Genomic DNA, 18169 nt, shown 5'->3' with positions numbered 1-18169 from the left:
AAGACCCACATCTCATTTCTATAATTGTGTTATCGGCAAGAACCGTAGAGTCCAGCATTTTCCTGACTTAGCCCTTGGAAAAAAATATCTATATATAAAAGAGGGTTTCCAAAGAATAAAATATCCACCCCCCCCAAAAAAAGCGCTATTTTTTTTATTACTGGATTCACAGAGGAAGAGAAAAGAGATTTGCCATTTCAAAGTATTTACTTCCTCTTCTATCTTTTTCTCCTAGGAAAACACAAAATGGCCAAATATATATAAGGGACAGGGGCGAATAGAACATCTGATGCTGGCTGTGAGCTATTGGGACCAGACACTTAGTATTGTATAGTTAAGCATCAGTGATTTTCTGTTCTTCCAGAGGAATCCTAACAAGCAGCTTGTTTCATTGGTCTCAAGGGAACAACAATTAAATAACCCTCACAACTATCAACTGCCATTTCCCAAACTGCCACAGAATCTTCTAGATCCAACATTGTGTCATTTCTGAGAGGGATCATCTTCTAAAACATTCTACTTGCTGTTTGAATAGTGGCAGCAAGGCTAACCATTCCTCAGGAAACACTCTATTTCCACTGCTTTGATTTTATCAGTGCTTGGAGCAAAGCCTTTGGCTGAGACAGAGGAGCCCAGGTTAGGGGAGAGACACAGTTCCAATTCACAGTTACAAATGGGGCTCCTATTCTAATGGGTAGCAGCCAACAGCTTTGCCTGACTCTCATAAACCTGAAGAGCCAGCAAGGAGTTACTACCAGCCCCTGTACTTAGAGTGGTATTATTGGATCACAAACTGAAAGAAAGACTTTCTTCTCTGACTGATGTGTTAGTGTTCTAGCAAGCACCAAAGATGAAAGACACTCAATGTGAGTCTACCTTGGCCAACACAAAATACTTACAGAATTTTCAGGCCTACTCCCAGTGGTGGAGACAAATTTCCCATCACTCTTCATTACAGGGAGTAAAAATCCTCTTGAGTATGGTCACAGCTTTTCCTGAAAGACTAGAGTGAATTTCACATCAGGAAAGAAGTGAATAAGGGGTAAAAAAAAAAAAAAAAAAAAAAAAAAAGAAGAAAAGAAAAGAGAGTTTTGTTTAAAAAAAAAAAAAAGAAGAAATTAAAGCTCCATGCTAAAGACTACCAAAATATACAGATTTATTTACTGTTCTTTGCAATAACAAAACAAAAATTCCCATCATGGTTTGACCTGTTTTTGCTGTGTCTAATGGAAATGTAATTGTCCCCAACAAACTCTAAAAGGTAAAAACCTTTTTTTTTATCCTTTCCCCTATGTTAACCATGATGTTGCATGTAATCATGCAATAATGGTGTTTGGTAACAGTATTTGGAAATAATCCATGCAGCTAAAAGCCCATAGGCAGAGAGAGAATTTATCTGGAGGAAAAGACCACTGAAAGATACTTCTTAGAGATGCTGCTCTCAGTAATTTAGGTGCTTAAAATGAATACTTTGTTGTTCTAGAGTTAGAAAATAGAGCAAAACAGAAAGCAAGATATTAAGGTTTTTTTTAAATATATATCTTTGCTAATATTTTCAAGGGTTTAGCCAAGTCTTTATTCTCTACTTCTTCACTTAAATACTACCCATTTATTTTTACTTTTTCTCTTATTTACAGTTATAGGCACACAACTCTTTTCTAAATTTTATTTTATTTCTTAGATTTTACCTTAAAGTATTAGATTCAGAGAGTTCATACCAATTAGTCTGTTTTACTTAACGAAAATGGGAATCTATGTATCTTTATATTATTAATTTCCAATTCAAAGTACCTTACATTTTAAAAATACATTTTGATCTACTAAACTGTCATCTCTATGGCATCTTCTACATCACCTACTATGAATAATTTTATTAAATTTTGCTACGTTTTAGTTCTTTTAGTAAAAAAACTAAGATGAAGAAAGACCTCTAACTGCTGATTGAAATGTCTCATTCTGGGAATCAGAGTACTTCACCTTGTCTTCAACAAATTCTCAAAATTTACAGACACTCTGGAACCTTTCTGCTATAGGAAGAAGTTATTCCTCCTTTTATGATGGATGAAAAATGAATGAATATAGCTACAAGATGAATAAATAGTCCAGCTTATTTCCAGGTACCTATTAAAATAACACAATCTGAATGATTTTTTCCCAATTCATTGGATAGCAGTAAGTATATATTTAAATAATTTTATTTATTATCTTGGAGTATAGATAGTATATTTACATATTTTAAAAATGTGGTTTTTTCTAAACCATATATAGAAATGAGAATTTAGAAAACAGCTATTTACTTGTGAAATACTTAATATTTTTGACTATGAAATTAGGAACTAGTTTAAGTCCCATATTCAATCAGAACATTAAAAGATAAATATTTTATTTTTACTAGCCTATTTGGTTAATATACTAGAATTGAGAAAGAAAGACCGTACAGAATTCACTAAGATAGGCTGGCCTGCAGTTACGCGTGAGGTCAGTTATGATGAGCAAACAATGGATTAGGTAACAATAAGGAAAATTCTGGAAGTTTCAGTTTGTGTGCTTACTAGCAACCACATTCAACATTTCTGCAAAGCTAGAGAAGGTATCTTCTAATTTAAATTTCTTTAAGAATTATCTATTGTGTAATATACTGTCAACAGGAGGTCAGTTTTAAAGGAATACTACTGATAGCCTGAAAGACTGTGGAAAAGAAATTTTCCCCCCTTACACACTGATAGTTCTCATATTTGCATTCCTGCAATTCTTATATTAAAAAACATTGGATTAGCAGCAAGAGAGTTGAAAATGGCAGAAGTTGGGAATGACTGCTATTTCTTTTTTAATTCAACATGCATAAAGGTAAATATTGTACAATTTATGGTACTTCACATGCTTAAGCTTTTTAGTAGAATGAAGGAAGATAAGGCAATAATTTGTATTGCTGAGTCAAATTTATTATTTTCCTGCAAAATATTATACATATTTTCAATCTGAAGTAAAAGCTTATCATGTATTTTTGACATATTGAATTTCTCTAAGGAAATTAAAATTATTATTTGTTTACAATTGTTAAATGCCTATGGATTTTTTGTCTTCATGTCTCGTTTTGCCTATATAATGGCTCATTGAGACATCAGATTTTTAATACTGAAACATATTGAAACATTGTATGATACATCATATTGTTATGGTTAGTGTGATTTCAATCATATAAATTCAAAAAGTTAAATTCACCTTACTATCAAACTTAGTTTAATAAATCTAATTGATTTCCTATTTGAAATTTATTAACCCAATTACTGAATTTTTCCCTGTTGACATTTAACAGCAAATATATGATAACGTGGAAAAAGGAAAAGAAGTAATATAAACAAATTAGCTAAATATGAATTCAAGTTTTTAAGGCTAAAGGGGAAAAATATTTAAGAGATTAGAATTAATGGATCTCACTGAAACCAAATAAATGTAGAAACTTGGAGCTTCATGTTCATGCCAAAATGAAAGACACAATGAATGTGATTTAAAGTGTTTCATCTCTGCTAGGAAAACTGAATGGGTTCAACCTCTTTGACCATAAGAATTAAATCCACTTCAATTGCCTGTCCCCTTAAAATTAAACATAGACATGATAAATAATAATAGAATTTCTATTCCATATGTGCAGAGTTTTGTCTGTTTTACTGCTGTATCCTCAAGTACTTAGCACAGTAATTTATGGGTGGTAAATTCTTACTAAATAATTAAATTATTAAATAACAATAATAATAGCAACCACAATACCTTCCTCACGTAATTTTTACAATCTGTGAAGAGGGCATTTTATTCCTTTCATACAGATAAGGAAACTGAGGCACAGAAAGAATGAGTAATGTATTAACTTTGTAACTATGGACAAGTAATGGAACCAAGAGTTCAAATACTGGTTTATCTAGCCCCTGTCCACTATCCTATACTACGAGATCCACAAGTCCACTTTTATTTTTTTTTTTTTTTTTTTTTTTTTTCTGGGATCTTCTCACTTCCTTTTTTTTTTTTTTTTTTTTTTTTTTTTTTTATTTTTTTTTTTTTATGAAGTTTATTGACAAATTGGTTTCCATACAACACCCAATGCTCATCCCAAAAGGTGCCCTCCTCAATACCCATCACCCACCCGCCCCTCCCTCCCACCCCCCATCAACCCTCAGTTTGTTCTCAGTTTTTAACAGTCTCTTATGCTTTGGCTCTCTCCCACTCTAGCGTCTTTTTTTTTTTTCTCCCTTCCCCTCCCCCATGGGTTCCTGTTGAGTTTCTCAGGATCCACATAAGAGTGAAACCATATGGTATCTGTCTTTCTCTGTATGGCTTATTTCACTTAGCATCACACTCTCCAGTTCCATCCACGTTGCTACAAAAGGCCATATTTCATTTTTTCTCATTGCCACGTAGTATTCCATTGTGTATATAAACCACAATTTCTTTATCCATTCATCAGTTGATGGACATTTAGGCTCTTTCCATAATTTGGCTATTGTTGAGAGTGCTGCTATGAACATTGGGGTACAAGTGCCCCTATGCATCAGTACTCCTGTATCCCTTGGGTAGATTCCTAGCAGTGCTATTGCTGGGTCATAGGGTAGGTCTATTTTTAATTTTCTGAGGAACCTCCACACTGTTTTCCAGAGCGGCTGCACCAATTTGCATTCCCACCAACAGTGCAAGAGGGTTCCCGTTTCTCCACATCCTCTCCAGCATCTATAGTCTCCTGATTTGTTCATTTTGGCCACTCTGACTGGCGTGAGGTGATACCTGAGTGTGGTTTTGATTTGTATTTCCCTGATAAGGAGCGACGCTGAACATCTTTTCATGTGCCTGTTGGCCATCTGGATGTCTTCTTTAGAGAAGTGTCTATTCATGTTTTCTGCCCATTTCTTCACTGGGTTATTTGTTTTTCGGGTGTGGAGTTTGGTGAGCTCTTTATAGATTTTAGATACTAGCCCTTTGTCCGATATGTCATTTGCAAATATCTTTTCCCATTCCGTTGGTTGTCTTTTAGTTTTGTTGGTTGTTTCCTTTGCTGTGCAGAAGCTTTTTATCTTCATAAGGTCCCAGTAATTCACTTTTGCTTTTAATTCCCTTGCCTTTGGGGATGTGTCGAGTAAGAGATTGCTACGGCTGAGGTCAGAGAGGTCTTTTCCTGCTTTCTCCTCTAAGGTTCTGATGGTTTCCTGTCTCACATTTAGGTCCTTTATCCATTTTGAGTTTATTTTTGTAAATGGTGTGAGAAAGTGGTCTAGTTTCAACCTTCTGCATGTTGCTGTCCAGTTCTCCCAGCACCATTTGTTAAAGAGGCTGTCTTTTTTCCATTGGATGTTCTTTCCTGCTTTGTCAAAGATGAGTTGGCCATATGTTTGTGGGTCTAGTTCTGGGGTTTCTATTCTATTCCATTGGTCTGTGTGTCTGTTTTTGTGCCAATACCATGCTGTCTTGATGATGACAGCTTTGTAGTAGAGGCTGAAGTCTGGGATTGTGATGCCTCCTGCTTTGGTCTTCTTCTTCAAAATTCCTTTGGCTATTCGGGGCCTTTTGTGGTTCCATATGAATTTTAGGATTGCTTGTTCTAGTTTCGAGAAGAATGCTGGTGCAATTTTGATTGGGATTGCATTGAATGTGTAGATAGCTTTGGGTAGTATTGACATTTTGACAATATTTATTTTTCCAATCCATGAGCAGGGAATGTCTTTCCATTTCTTTAAATCTTCTTCAATTACCTTCATAAGCTTTCTATAATTTTCAGCATACAGATCCTTTACATCTTTGGTTAGATTTATTCCTAGGTATTTTATGCTTTTTGGTGCAATTGTGAATGGGATCAGTTTCTTTATTTGTCTTTCTGTTGCTTCATTGTTAGTGTATAAGAATGCAACTGATTTCTGTACATTGATTTTGTATCCTGCAACTTTGCTGAATTCATGTATCAGTTCTAGCAGACTTTTGGTGGAGTCTATCGGATTTTCCATGTATAATATCATGTCATCTGCAAAAAGCGAAAGCTTGACTTCATCTTTGCCAATTTTGATGCCTTTGATTTCCTTTTGTTGTCTGATTGCTGATGCTAGAACTTCCAGCACTATGTTAAATAACAACGGTGAGAGTGGGCATCCCTGTCGTGTTCCTGATCTCAGGGAAAAAGCTCTCAGTTTTTCCCCGTTGAGGATGATGTTAGCTGTGGGCTTTTCATAAATGGCTTTTATGATGTTTAAGTATGTTCCTTCTATCCCGACTTTCTCAAGGGTTTTTATTAAGAAAGGGTGCTGGATTTTATCAAAGGCCTTTTCTGCATCGATTGACAGGATCATATGGTTCTTCTCTTTTTTTTTGTTAATGTGATGTATCACGTTGATTGATTTGCGAATGTTGAACCAGCCCTGCATCCCAGGAATGAATCCCACTTGATCATGGTGAATAATTCTTTTTATATGCTGTTGAATTCGATTTGCTAGTATCTTATTGAGAATTTTGGCATCCATATTCATCAGGGATATTGGCCTGTAGTTCTCTTTTTTTACTGGGTCTCTGTCTGGTTTAGGAATCAAAGTAATACTGGCTTCATAGAATGAGTCTGGAAGTTTTCCTTCCCTTTCTATTTCTTGGAATAGCTTGAGAAGGATAGGTATTATCTCTGCTTTAAACGTCTGGTAGAACTCCCCTGGGAAGCCATCTGGTCCTGGACTCTTATTTGTTGGGAGATTTTTGATAACCGATTCAATTTCTTCGCTGGTTATGGGTCTGTTCAAGCTTTCTATTTCCTCCTGATTGAGTTTTGGAAGAGTGTGGGTGTTCAGGAATTTGTCCATTTCTTCCAGGTTGTCCAATTTGTTGGCATATAATTTTTCATAGTATTCCCTGATAATTGTTTGTATCTCTGAGGGATTGGTTGTAATAATTCCATTTTCATTCATGATTTTATCTATTTGGGTCATCTCCCTTTTCTTTTTGAGAAGCCTGGCTAGAGGTTTGTCAATTTTGTTTATTTTTTCAAAAAACCAACTCTTGGTTTCGTTGATCTGCTCTACAGTTTTTTTAGATTCTATATTGTTTATTTCTGCTCTGATCTTTATTATTTCTCTTCTTCTGCTGGGTTTAGGCTGCCTTTGCTGTTCTGCTTCTATTTCCTTTAGGTGTGCTGTTAGATTTTGTATTTGGGATTTTTCTTGTTTCTTGAGATAGGCCTGGATTGCGATGTATTTTCCTCTCAGGACTGCCTTCGCTGCGTCCCAAAGCGTTTGGATTGTTGTATTTTCATTTTCGTTTGTTTCCATATATTTTTTGATTTCTTCTCTAATTGCCTGGTTGACCCACTCATTCGTGAGTAGGGTGTTCTTTAACCTCCATGCTTTTGGAGGTTTTCCAGACTTTTTCCTGTGGTTGACTTCAAGCTTCATAGCATTGTGGTCTGAAAGTATGCATGGTATAATTTCAATTCTTGTAAACTTATGAAGGGCTGATTTGTGACCCAGTATATGATCTATCTTGGAGAATGTTCCATGTGCACTCGAGAAGAAAGTATATTCTGTTGCTTTGGGATGCAGAGTTCTAAATATATCTGTCAAGTCCATCTGATCCAGTGTCTCATTCAGGGCCCTTGTTTCTTTATTGACCGTGTGTCTAGATGATCTATCCATTTCTGTAAGTGGGGTGTTAAAGTCCCCAGCAATTACCACATTCTTATCAATAAGGTTGCTTATGTTTATGAGTAATTGTTTTATATATTTGGGGGCTCCGGTATTCGGCGCATAGACATTTATAATTGTTAGCTCTTCCTGATGGATAGACCCTGTAACTATTATATAATGTCCTTCTTCATCTCTTGTTACAGCCTTTAATTTAAAGTCTAGTTTGTCTGATATAAGTATGGCTACTCCAGCTTTCTTCTGGCTTCCAGTAGCATGATAAATAGTTCTCCATCCCCTCACTCTCAATCTAAAGGTGTCCTGAGGTCTAAAATGAGTCTCTTGTAGACAGCAAATAGATGGGTCTTGTTTTTTTATCCATTCTGATACCCTATGTCTTTTGGTTGGCGCATTTAATCCATTTACATTCAGTGTTATTATAGAAAGATACGGGTTTAGAGTCATTGTGATGTCTGTATGTTTTATGCTTGTAGTGATGTCTCTGGTACTTTGTCTCACAGGGTCCCCCTTAGGATCTCTTGTAGGGCTGGTTTAGTGGTGACAAATTCCTTCAGTTTTTGTTTGTTTGGGAAGACCTTTATCTCTCCTTCTATTCTAAATGACAGACTTGCTGGATAAAGGATTCTTGGCTGCATATTTTTGCTGTCTAGCACCCTGAAAATCTCGTGCCAATTCTTTCTGGCCTGCCAAGTTTCAAAAGAGAGATCAGTCACGAGTCTTATAGGTCTCCCTTTATATGTGAGGGCACGTTTACCCCTTGCTGCTTTCAGAATTTTCTCTTTATCCTTGTATTTTGCCAGTTTCACTATGATATGTCGTGCAGAAGATCGATTCAAGTTACGTCTGAAGGGAGTTCTCTGTGCCTCTTGGATTTCAATGCCTTTTTCCTTCCCCAGTTCAGGGAAGTTCTCAGCTATGATTTCTTCAAGTACCCCTTCAGCACCTTTCCCTCTCTCTTCCTCCTCTGGGATACCAATTATGCGTAAATTATTTCTTTTTAGTGTATCACTTAGTTCTCTAATTTTCCCCTCATACTCCTGGATTTTTTTATCTCTCTTTTTCTCAGCTTCCTCTTTTTCCATAACTTTATCTTCTAGTTCACCTATTCTCTCCTCTGCCTCTTCCATCCGAGCTGTGGCGGTTTGCATTTTGTTTTCCATTTCCTTTAAAGCGTTTTTCAGCTCCTCGTGACTGTTCATTAGTCCCCTGATGTCTGTAGCAAGAGATTCTCTGCTGTCCTGTATGCTGTTTTCCAGCCCAGCGATTAATTTTATGACTATTATTCTAAATTCACTTTCTGTTATATTATTTAAATCCTTTTTGATCAGCTCATTAGCTGTTGTTATTTCCTGGAGATTCTTCTGGGGGGAATTCTTCCGCTTGGTCATTTTGGATAGTCCCTGGTGTGGTGAGGGCCTGCAGGGCACTTCCCCTGTGCTGTGGTGTATAACTGGAGTTGGTGGGCGGGGCCGCAGTCCGACCTGATGTCTGCCCCCAGCCCACCGCTGGGGCCACAGTCAGACTGGTGTGTGCCTTCTCTTCCCCTCTCCTAGGGGCGGGATTCACTGTGGGGTGGCGTGGCCCGTCTGGGCTACTTGCACACTGCCAGGCTTGTGATGCTGGGGATCTGGCGTATTAGCTGGGGTGGGAAGGCAAGGTGCACGGCGGCAGGGGGGGCAGGCTTAGCTCGCTTCTCCTTAGGTGATCCACTTCAGGAGGGGCCCTGTGCAGCCGGAGGGAGTCAGATCGCTGCCGGAGGTTTGGCTCCGCAGAAGCACAGAGTTGGGTGTTCGCGCGGAGCGAGCAATTTCCCTGGCCGGAGCCGGTTCCCTTTGGGATTTTGGCTGGGGGATGGGCGGGGGAGATGGCGCTGGAGAGCGCCTTTGTTCCCCGCCAAACTGAGCTCTGTCGTCCGGGGGCTCCGCAGCTCACCCTCCCTTTGTCCTCCAGCCTTCCCACTTTCTGAGCAGAGCTGTTAACTTATGACCTCCCAGACGCTAAGTCGCGCTTGCTGTCGGAACACAGTCCGTCAGGCCCCTCCGCTTTTGCAAGCCGGACTCGGGGGCTCTGCTTGGCCGGCGAGCCGCCCCTCCGCCCCGGCTCCCTCCCGCCAGTCCGTGGAGCGCGCACCGCCTCGCCGCCCTTCCTACCCTCTTCCGTGGGCCTCTCGTCTGCACTTGGGTCCGGTGACTCTGTTCTGCTAATCCTCTGGCGGTTTTCTGGGTTATTTAGGCAGGTGTAGGTGGAATCTAAGTGATCAGCAGGACGCGCGGTGAGCCCAGCGTCCTCCTACGCCGCCATCTTCCTCCTCCTCCCACAAGTCCACTTTTAAAAAGGGGAAATAGTGAAGACAAGAGTAAGAGGGTAATAAAAGATAAGAAAAAAACATGGAACATGTGCCAAAAGAGAATTCAATGGAATATTTTTGTTGTATGTGACATACCTCTCTGTCAAGAAGATAATGGCCCTGCAGTTTTTCCAACTGTGGACCTATGTGTAAAAGATGCAGACTAAAAAAAAAAAAAAAAAAAAGCAATAGCATCCCATTAAAATGATCCACATTTGCTTTTGTTGGTATATAAAGATGTTTATATATGTATTGGCGCAATTGTTCATCTCTGTAGACCAAGGGCATAAAGCTCAGAGATTTATTGTAGCATAATGTGGTAATTCCCTAAAATTCCACAATAATATAAAGTTTAAGCTCCATTCACTTCCCCTGTAGAAACACACTTAACAGTATCTCCATAGACTAAGAAAACATTATCTAATAAAGGGATTGATTAATGGAGATCATCTTCACAATTAGAATATGACTGGTGTTTCTTAAAAACAAGACAAACAAAGAACTGGCTTTTCCCAGAAAGAGAAATTAAATTGTTCTGTCATTGGATTGTGATTAAAACTATCACTGCTCTCATATATCTACTCTTAGTGAATAATATGGACTAACAGATAACAAAAAGTAGCAATTTATCAGTGACTTGTGGCATGTTGTACTATTTAATCGTTATATTATCAGTCTCTCACTAAAATTAAACACATTTGCTAAAATTTAGACCTATGACTTTGTTTTGTAGTATTTTTTGTGATTCTAATTTGATCTAGTCATATTTTCTTTAATTAATTAGCAACCTACTGTTGTTGAACACTAACGCCAGTATGTTGAGTTTGCTATACTGTTTGCTTGTTTCTTTTAGGGTTCCCAGTGCCGATTCCGACACTGTGAAGAGGCCCTTGGCAGTGACACTGTGTGCTCATTATGGAGAGAGGGAAAATGTTTAGATCCACTTTGCAGATTTAGACACATGGAAATGCAGGTAGAATTACGCACCATCATCATGTTTATTAAAAGGATCTCCCTTCAATAATATTGAAATGTACCCTCTTACAACACAATAGAGAAAAAATGATTCTTCCACTACTTAATTTTAGGCACTTTTCATGTTGTTCAATTTAAATTCTTATAAAAATGGAGGACTATATTTTAGAAATATCCATTGCATCTTTTAAATAGCAGAGTTTAGAAACACTGAAAGCCAGAAAACACACATGATCCTAAATCAGTAATCGTGATAGTTTTGTCACATGTAGCACGTTGTATTTATTTTGAGTATGGCACCTGATCATTACATTTCCCTCACCTCCTTTGTCTAGCAAAACTGCAGCATTTCATGCTTCTGGGAAACTCAACCTCTTGGTTGTGTGAAGATCAGTTGTATCTTTTATCACAGCAAACCTCGAAATATCAATGGATTATTTTTGCCACCAAGTAGCAGTGAGTATATTTTTTTAATAACATGGACATATACCATATTATAATCTGGTTTTGGATTAGCAGTGTAGAATGACAGATTAAATTAAGTATGGCAAAATGAATGTGATTTAATAGCCAATGGATAATTTGGGATGACTCTAGAATAGCGAGATAAGGCTTAGAATGAACCATCAAGTAACTGCCAAGATGAAGTGAACAAAGAGCAAGTTAAACTTTCTCGGTGCACGGCTAAAGTGGACTGAATTCACCTGAAAGTGAAATGACTACTGACCTCACTAGGCAGAAGGAAATTGTGTCTCAGCAAAGCATCTTTCAACTGGAGCCAAGCTTGGCTATCATGCCTCACTGTTGCTCCCTGTGAATGTGCAGAAACCTATCTTATAAGGGGGCATGCTCTGGGATGCACACTTCAGCTTCTAAAAGAACAGCTGTACATGTGGTTCTTCTTAAGCTTCAGTTGTGGAGAAAACGCAATCCCATTGCTGCAAAAGCTGTGGCACAATTCAATCTATATAGATGATACTGAGACTATTTTGTGGTGAATGTCAACATAAGTTCTGGGAAGGGGATACAGAGGACATGATACCCCAAAACAGTTAGTGGCAAGAAGCTTGCTTAAGGAGTTGGGATAGTCAGGTTTTCCTAGTGCTATAGCTCTACACAAGTCTCCTGCTATGGCCAATGGAATCATTTTAGAAATGAGCTTATAGGTTATCAGTCCTTTAGGATTTGAAAAATTGGCTTCAGATAATCCTTGCCAAATGGTAAAAATTAGGTCCTCTACCTTCTTTTGGAAAACTCTGACCTCATGGCATTCATCATATATACAATACCTTGATCAGCAATTCTCTTCCTCACTAGACTGCAAACATCATAAGGATGGAGATCATAACTAGTTTCCTCACCAGTGCTCTCTGCAGTGTCTGGAGCACAGATATTCAGTAAAATTGGATGTATAGATAGATGGATGGGGGATGGACAAATGACTGGAAACTACTGGGTACCTACTGTAGTGAAAGTTATTGTACCTACTAAGTGATCAACTTCGCTTCATTGGTTTACATAGAGTATGATTTTATTTCACTAGGAATGTTGTACTAAATTCCTTCTACATAGTTAATACTCTGCTTCTTAGTGGTCTATGATAAAATTACTATTTTTCAAACCAGTTCTTTCAGGACTAGAGGAAAACAGACTGTGTCTCTGTACAAAAGAAGGGTACAACTGACAATTATTAGGCTCCTCATTGTTAGAAATGCCCTGAGCTAAATTCTGTAGGGATTACATGTTTTTTACTCTAATTTTTAGACATAGAATCTGGTGGCTAAAGGTAACTTCTGGCTTTTTTGGAAGTCTTAATTTCTTCAACAGGTATCAAGACTGAGTCTGACTCTTAGAGTAAGCTTTCCTCTCTCTCAATAGAATCAAGACTAGATCCATGCACTGGGACCAAAGCCTAGGCATTATACCTTCATTGTAAGAGGGATAAGTGAGTTTCATAGGCTGCTAATACCCTGCTTTCTCATATCTCCTTCCTCTATAGGCACAAGAGGGAGCCCCATACACCCATAACACTCTCCCACACACCCTCAACACACAACCCTTATCTGTTTTGAATTCACCAGGACCAATTTCATTCTGCCCTTTATTTCCATTTATCCGAGTTTATTTTTGAACAATAAAAACACTCCTGTGTGTTTATTATTTGCTCTCATACCACTACCATACAACACTTTAGATGTTGTGGATGTTTCCCACATCAATGATTTTTTTCCAAGCAACACTCTACACCACCATCTGGTGTCCTACAATTCAGTTCTAACACTACTAGGAGTTAACACAGAGCCCATGGGTTGAGGGCTCCCAAAAGACTCCCCCACCCAAAAAACTACTTCAGATGTCAATCAAAAGTAGTAGATCCCCAGGCTACTCAAACTCCTAACTGGGCTACAAATTGGAGGTTTCCATGATCTCCCTCCTCAGCTTCCATCATCTGCTAGAATAGTTCACAGAACTCAGGGAGCTAATTACTTGTGTTGACCAGTTTATTTTATACTATAGGAAATCATAAAGGATACAGATGAACAGTCAGATGAAGAAGTACATAGAGTGAGGTCTGGAAGGATCCAGAGCACAGGAACTTCTTTTGTGGAATTGGGGTGTGCTGTCCATATGCAGATGTGTTCACCAATTTGGAAGCTCTTCTAATCCCATATTTTTGGAATTTTTGTGGAGGCTTTTATTGTGCAGACATGATTATTAACTCAATATCCAGCCCCTCTCCCCTTCCTAGAGGATGGGGAGGAGAAGGCTGAAAGTTCTAAGCCTCTAATTATGGCTTGATCTTTCTGGTGACAACTCCCCTTCCTGAAGGTATTAGGAAACCACCCAGAGTCATCTCTTTAGAGCAAAGGACTCTCCTATCACCCAGGAAATTTCTGAGATTTGAGTTCTATGTCAGGAAGCAAGGTCAAAAGCCAAATATTAGAACAAAAGATGCTCCCCCCATACTGTTGTTATTTATGAAATTACAAGGATTTTAGGAGCTCTGTTCCAGGAACTGGGGATAGAGACCAATATATATGTTTTCTATTATTTAATATCAGTGAATACCAGAAAGCCCATCTCTCAATTGACTCATGTCTATCCTTATTTGGTCCCTTGCATCCATGCCTCCCCAACTTTCCATTATCAGCAGGATTCTTCCTCAACTTCCTCTCTGAACTTTCCTTTCATCTTCATATCTAACGTAAGCATAATTTTCTTCTCCAGACCCTACTTCTCCTGCAGCACTTTGCCAAATGGTGGCTGTTTTTTTCTCCCAGCTCTCAAGTAGCATTTGACCTGGAGGTGAGGTAGAAGGTTTCCTTGGTCCTTACTGCCAACTTCAAATTGCTCTCTGTCCCTTCTCCCTAAAGCCATCCAGTTTGTATTTCATGCCAACAGATTATTAACAGCCAACAGTGTTGCTGTTTTTTTTTTTTTTTTTTTTTTTTTTGCCTCTGTTTACATCCATCCAGGTCTCTCCTTGTTTTTCAGAAGTCTGAACTCCTGGCTCATTGTCCTCACATTGTACTCCTGTGTCAATTCTTGGTGATTTCAATATATAAAAATATGATATGCACATCACCCTAGCCTCTCAGTTCCTTGAACTCAATTCCTCCACTGATCTTTTCTTCCCCATCTAAGTCACTCTCTCTTAGTCATAACCAAATGCTAATTACCACCACGTACCCCATGATCTCGATTACATTATTTCACCCTATGACTTATTTTCTATTTCAGTCCTTCCAGAATCTTGAGGTAAACAATGCTTCAAGTCCACTGGGACCTTCAATTCATTGTTTGTACCATCTTTTCACAATCCCTTACCCCCCAGATATCTTCTCGAACCTCAATCTAGTAATCTGTCCCTTGCATACAACTTCTACTCTCTTGCTACTTTCTGCCTTCACTGTACTTGCTTAGCAACCATAAACACAACTTGCCACCTACTCAGTTCCTGAATCTATCACAGCTGAACATAGCTTTGGTAAAATATGTAGGTGTGCTTATTGAATTAAATTCATGACCACAGACCTCAAATGAGACCTTAATGCTGACTGCCAATCATACTACACAATACTTCCCCAGTTCTTCTACATTCTCCTAGACCTTCGTTTCATACCTTCCTCCTTCCTTAAACCTCCTATCCCCCCACCCACCTTAGGTGATGACCTTACATCTGACTGAACTGAGAAACTTTAAGTAATGAGGATAGCCTCCACAGATTTCCATCACTATACTCATCTATTAGAATGTGTACTTGCCTTTTCCCTACTCTTACCAAAGATGAACACCTAGCCAAAGGCTATCTTTCCATTTATTAACTACATCTTATCTACTCTGGTCTACTCAAGAACACTGATGCAACAAGTCTTTCCTCTGTCTTCTATGTCATTTTTTTTTCATTTTTATTGGATCATTCCTATCAGCATACAAGTATATATTTATTTCTCTAATTATTAGAAAAAATACTCCATTCTCTTGATTCATTCTCTCACAAGCTACAACCCCATATTTTTCTTTCCCTTTGTAGCAGTTCTCCTCAAAACGGTTATCTATTCCTGCTGTTATCAGATCCTCCCCTCCCATTGTCTCTTAATCCTGTGTAAAAAAAGGCTTTTCAGCCCTTTCACCAGTGTTATACAAATTGTTAAATCCAGTGGTCAATTCTCAGTCTTTACATAACTTGAACCATTAGCAATATTTGATGCGACGCTATACTTAAAAAAATTTTTTTTCTAATGCTTGTGTACCTAGTGCTCTATTTTCACTCTCCCTTGTCGATTTTTCCTCAACTTCTTACATGTGGAATGTTCTAGGAGATAGTCCTTAGTTCTCTTTTCTGTCTATTCCCTTGGTAATCTCATATCTCACATCCAATCCATACAAAAATCCTGTTTACTTTCTTAATATATCCAGAGTCTGCCTTTTCTCATCATTCCTGCTACTCCCACCCTGGGCCATGCCACTACCATCATATGATGCCTGAATTATCGCAACAGCCTCTTAACTCTTCAACTCTTGTCCTTCTATGTCTGTTCTAAGCACAGTTGCCAGAGTGATACGCTCAGATGTCATACTTCCAGTGGCTTTTCATTTAATTCAGAGTAAAAGCAGAGTCCTTAACAGAGGCTTACATGACCCTAGTTGATTTGATGCCCTGTTGACTCTGAGTTTATCTTACATAACTCTTTTACTTGCTCACTCTCTCCAACCACACTAGTTCCCTTGCTTTTCCCTGCTTTAGGGGCTTTGCATGAAATTCTCTTCTGTTAATATCTTTATGGCTAATTCCTTTACCTCTTCAAGGCTTTCCACAAAAATGACCTATTAATGAGGTCTAATCTAAACACTCTTCTTGGAATGTAGTCAGCCTTATCACTTCCTCCCTACACATTTCCAATATTCCTGGCCTTGCTCTCCATTCTTTTTGAGATACACACACACACACACACACACACACACACACATGTTTCAGATACAGTAGAAGTTCCTTGTTTACTACATCTATTGTTTCTTGTCTGACTCTGCCCTATAGAGTGAAAGTTCCATAACAGCAGGACTCTTTATTTTGTTCACGATGAATCCCAAGCACTTAAAGAAGGAACATAATATTACCCTTCACACAGTTGCCAATTCCACCCTAGGATGTCCTGAGCAGTATGGATTTGTGTTAAGTAGGCAACTATTTTCCCTCTGCCCAGACACATTTCTGTTCTATAGGAAAGAAGATTTAATTTCCAGAACTGAATTAACAAATTTAAGGAATTAACATACTTGTTTGAGTTATGTATTGAACTACCATATCATCTGTTCATTTAAAAAATATTTCAACTCCTCAATAAGAATAATTTGATTTTCTGTAAACCTAATCTTTCTTACAGTATTTCCAGGAACACTGATCTACCAAGGTTCACATTAACCCAAACTAGGACCATAAATCTTCTTACCTTACACAAAATTTACAAGGTTATACCTTTATTACAATCCACCTTTTTATGTTTCAGTAAGGGCATATGATTAATAAATTCAGGGTGGGATTATGACAACTTTTTATAGTAAAATGTAAGTATCGGCTCACACATAGCACTGTGGAGTTTATGTATAATGTTGTCTCTTAGGTTAAAATAAGGGAAAATTTAGATATTTATTTTTAGGAGCGAGAGAGAGAGAGAAAGCTAGTGCAAGCAGGGGAGGGGCAGAGGGAGAGGAGGGAGAGAAAGAATCTTAAGCAGGCTCCTTGCCCAGCACACATGGCACTTGATCTAAGGAACTGTGAGGTCATGACCTGAGCCAAAATCAAGAGTTGGGCACTGAACCGACTGAGCCACCCTGGTGCCCCCAAATTTAGATATTTAAATGTGCAAACTGTAAAACTTTCTAGGGCTTCTGCTTGAGAAATTGAGACCCATCATGGGCTGGAGCCACAGCCATGCTATCTGAGTCACCAGCTGTGCTCTTCCAGAATGAGCTGCTTGCCAAAAGCAATTTTTCAATATGTGATTTGCCATTGTATATCTTTAAGCACTAAGTGCAATTATCAAAAGTTCTACATATTTTGTCTGAGAATATAAAACTGCCAGTTAGTCTTTTGCAATTTAAAATTTAACCTGCTAGCAAATTAAAAAACGTTTTGGACTCTTTTGAAAGAGACTTCATTTAAATGTTGCTAAACCAGACATTTAAAAAAGAGGTCTAATCCCTCGGGTTACCATCCTCAAATTTAAAAGCAAATAGCTAATAAACTAAATCATAATGCTAAGAAAACATAATTCAGTTGATATTTGCTATAATTATAAGAATTTTCTAGGCATTTCTGAGTACATATTATATTTTCTTTGCAAGCATGGTATGTATGTGCTCTTTCTTCCATGGTATACATCAGAGGTGAGCGTATTCAGACAAACCCTTCCCCTTAAGAAATTCTCTTAGTTAAGGGATAATTTGCTCAAAACACAGTGGCTCAAACACTGAAGCACCTGCTCACCTCCTTGGCTAATTGCCACATTATTCTACGATAGATAATTGAATAGAATAATTTGATTCTTATTTTTTCTAAGTCAGTGTCTTAGAGGTGCCTTAGACAGCTGACTATCTGACCAGTTGAAATGAACTTTAGATCAGCTCACTTTAGAAAATCTAGCTTAGGGGCACCTGGTGGCTCAGTCGGTTAAGCGTCTGACTTTGG

The 18169-nt window shown here is 38.3% G+C and overlaps 1 protein-coding gene across 2 annotated transcripts in view; it reads left to right on the top strand.

Annotated features, from left to right (window-relative positions):
• The first annotated feature begins 2793 nt into the window (after nt 1-2793).
• CUNH12orf50 (chromosome unknown C12orf50 homolog) overlaps nt 2794-18169 on the top strand; it is a 44026-nt gene continuing 28650 nt past the window's right edge. The window contains exons 1-3 of one of the 2 annotated variants that reach the window (XM_047065084.1): nt 2794-2847; nt 10859-10978; nt 11316-11436. In XM_047065084.1, coding sequence (XP_046921040.1) covers nt 2794-2847; nt 10859-10978; nt 11316-11436 — 295 coding nt within the window. Of the gene's footprint in view, nt 2848-10858; nt 10979-11315; nt 11437-18169 lie in introns of those variants that run through there. The other variant, XM_047065085.1, reaches the window with a different exon arrangement.

This window comes from Lynx rufus, unplaced genomic scaffold, assembly GCF_022079265.1.
Source record: "Lynx rufus isolate CCGP_SWC_20201006 ecotype Redwood Valley unplaced genomic scaffold, mLynRuf1.p SCAF_7, whole genome shotgun sequence".
NCBI lineage: Eukaryota > Metazoa > Chordata > Mammalia > Carnivora > Felidae > Lynx > Lynx rufus.
Note: the sequence above shows the minus strand (reverse complement) of the source record. Positions and strands in the feature narration are given on the sequence as shown.